The following is a 2,521-nucleotide window of genomic DNA, read 5'->3' as shown; positions in this document are numbered from 1 at the left end:
TCCGTCCCGTTTTTGCTCATTTCTCGGAGGCAAAATGAGCAAGAACGCTCATTTGTACATCATTCTAGACAGAAATAAATGGCCTTTTCAGAAAGGAAACCATGGATGGGGAAATGTTGGAAGTTTTCTCAAAAAATGCTTGAATTCAAGAAGTTTTAGATTTGCGTGGTTTTCTTTGAGTTGCAAAATCCACTTGAACATGACGCTGTTTTTTTAGAAGTTTCTCAAGAACCATTCGAGCCAAAGAATTCGTTTTGGCATCGTTGGATAAATAATTGAATGGGGGGGGGTCATGACCCCCTCTCCCCTCGATCCGCCCTTGGGTATATCCTGAAGGGCCTGCTTTTTTCCAAAGAATAAGCTGAACATTGAGACAACCTTTTGCTTCCTCTTCATTTATGTCATCTATTAATTATTCTTCTGATTCTTTTTCCCCTTGCTTTCAGACGCGACATCCTGAAACCGACATGTAGAGTCGATGAACGAAATGCTGCGGTTTTATTGAAAAATTATGAGCGATTTTTACCCACCATTTGCTTCAAACCAACCCAATATTACCCCCCAAATCGCGCACTGAACAATTGTGAAACTTTCGAGCAGATTCGTCTTCCGTCCAAATCTCTTGAACAAACCCACCACTAACTGATCCAAATCGCTTTTATCAGTAGACTCAGTTTACTATTGAACATTCTGGGTTTATTTATTAGCTTTATTGTTTTCTTTATTGATTGATGGTAGACAAAATCGATTGTCACACATCAATATAACAATTAACGACGACCGCCTTAGGAAGCCATTAATCGATCAGCTAATTAAACCCAACTAAATCCGGTATAATCGATCAGATATGGAGCCAAAATGAACGTTACCAGTTTTGTTGCAAACTCACTCATTTGGCCCAAAAATTTCGCCTAAAAGGTCGCAAAATGTTGAAACTAGTTTTCTGGTTGGGGCTGGTCGCTGGATCGCTATGTCTGACTGGTAAGTGCTTGATTCTGGAGTTTTCATATCTATTTTCCTTAATTAAAATCTCAAAATAAAATGCTCTGACCGCCCCTTCAAACGAAGCTGAACCAAATTACCTCTTGACTACAAGACTTCATTGTTTAAAAATACGTTTCTTGTTAAATAACTCAGCATCTATGAATAGTCGCCTCATTGTCTTTAGGTCGACATGGCTAATCTTGAACCCCCAAACACTCTGCTACTTCAATGCTTAAACCATCCAACTCACCTTCGTCCTAGACTTTAACACTCTTCCTCAACAATCTTGAACTCTTTTCAGTGGCCGCTGATGAAATTTTCGAACCAAAACCGCTGGTTCCTTTGCTTGATGGCCGCATTGTGGGCGGCTGGCCGGTGGAAATTGCCAGCCATCCGCATCAGGTGTCTTTCCAAAATTGGCATCGGCACAGCTGTGGAGGATCGCTGATTTCCCCTGAGTGGATCCTAACGGCTGCCCATTGCATTTCCGCGTAGGTGCCCACCTGGGCATAAAATACGTTTAGTTAATTTGGAAATTTCCAGTGGCACGCACCGGTACCAATTCCGATTGGGAAGCGAGCTGTGGGCTCAAGGAGGAGTCCTGGTTTCATCCTCTGTGGCCATTCGCCACCCATTGTACAATAGTTCCACCCTGGACTACGATATTGGGTTAATGAAGCTCGCCCAGCTTCAGAGCGAAGTTGCTGATGCCATCGGCTACGCCCAGCTGCCTCCAGAAGGATGGGCGCCACTGCCAGGTGAGATTGTTTGAGGCTTAATTTGCCCCAAAGTGAGAACTGGGTTTGTAGGCGCCACTGCCAGTGTTACTGGTTGGGGCACCCCGTTTTCCGGAGGCTCTCTAATGGACGAGTTACAAGAGGTCTTTGTTCCCATTGTCAGCAACGACTCCTGTGAGGAGTATTACCGTGAGTGGAACTGTGGCGCTTCTTCAGGGGCTTTTTGCACCTGCATGAACTTGCAGGCGAATGGTTAGCTACACGATCGTACCAAATAACCGAAAGGATGCTGTGTGCTGGATTTGTGGATGGAGGAAAAGACGCATGTCAAGGCGACTCAGGAGGTCCTCTTATAGTGGACGGGTACTTGACTGGCGTGGTTTCTTGGGGAAATGGATGCGCCTTTGCCGGATATCCAGGTCTATATGCGAGCGTACCCAATTTACGCGCCTGGATTAGAGAGGAAACTGGGCTATAAAGATATCGCTTTTGTGGATTAGTTTTAAGACGAATTGAACCGTGTGATGATGATGATGAATTGATTAATCGATCAATTTGTAAAGAAAGAATAAATGTTTGCTGTACAATTGTTACAGTTGCATTTTATAAATAAACTAGCTGACCCGGCAAACATTGTATTGCCCAATAAATTATTCCTAGGGTTTTTTTTTCATCTCGAGTGGGCGGTTTGCCCACTCGAGTCCACTCACTCACAACATCACAAAGAGTTTTTGTGATTTTATAAAACAACAAAAAATACCAATAAATCATCGGATAATATCACTGGATGTTGTATCATT

General features: G+C 43.3%; 1 protein-coding gene across 1 annotated transcript; it reads left to right on the top strand.

The window, feature by feature from the left end:
- Positions 1–603: 603 nt before the first annotated feature.
- LOC125504512 (trypsin-2-like) lies at positions 604–2,374 on the top strand (the record flags this gene model as incomplete). The annotated part of the gene is given in 5 exon segments (XM_048666629.1): positions 604–981; positions 1,286–1,475; positions 1,528–1,742; positions 1,794–1,910; positions 1,967–2,374. Coding segments are annotated over 5 exon segments (810 nt in total). The 3' UTR covers positions 2,200–2,374.
- Positions 2,375–2,521: the final 147 nt, after the last annotated feature.

The sequence above is a fragment of the Dendroctonus ponderosae genome, unplaced genomic scaffold (genome assembly GCF_020466585.1).
Source record: "Dendroctonus ponderosae isolate FM_Combo_2020 unplaced genomic scaffold, Dpon_F_20191213v2 Dpon_F_20191213_5, whole genome shotgun sequence".
Classification (NCBI taxonomy): Eukaryota; Metazoa; Arthropoda; class Insecta; order Coleoptera; family Curculionidae; genus Dendroctonus; species Dendroctonus ponderosae.
Note: the sequence above shows the minus strand (reverse complement) of the source record. Positions and strands in the feature narration are given on the sequence as shown.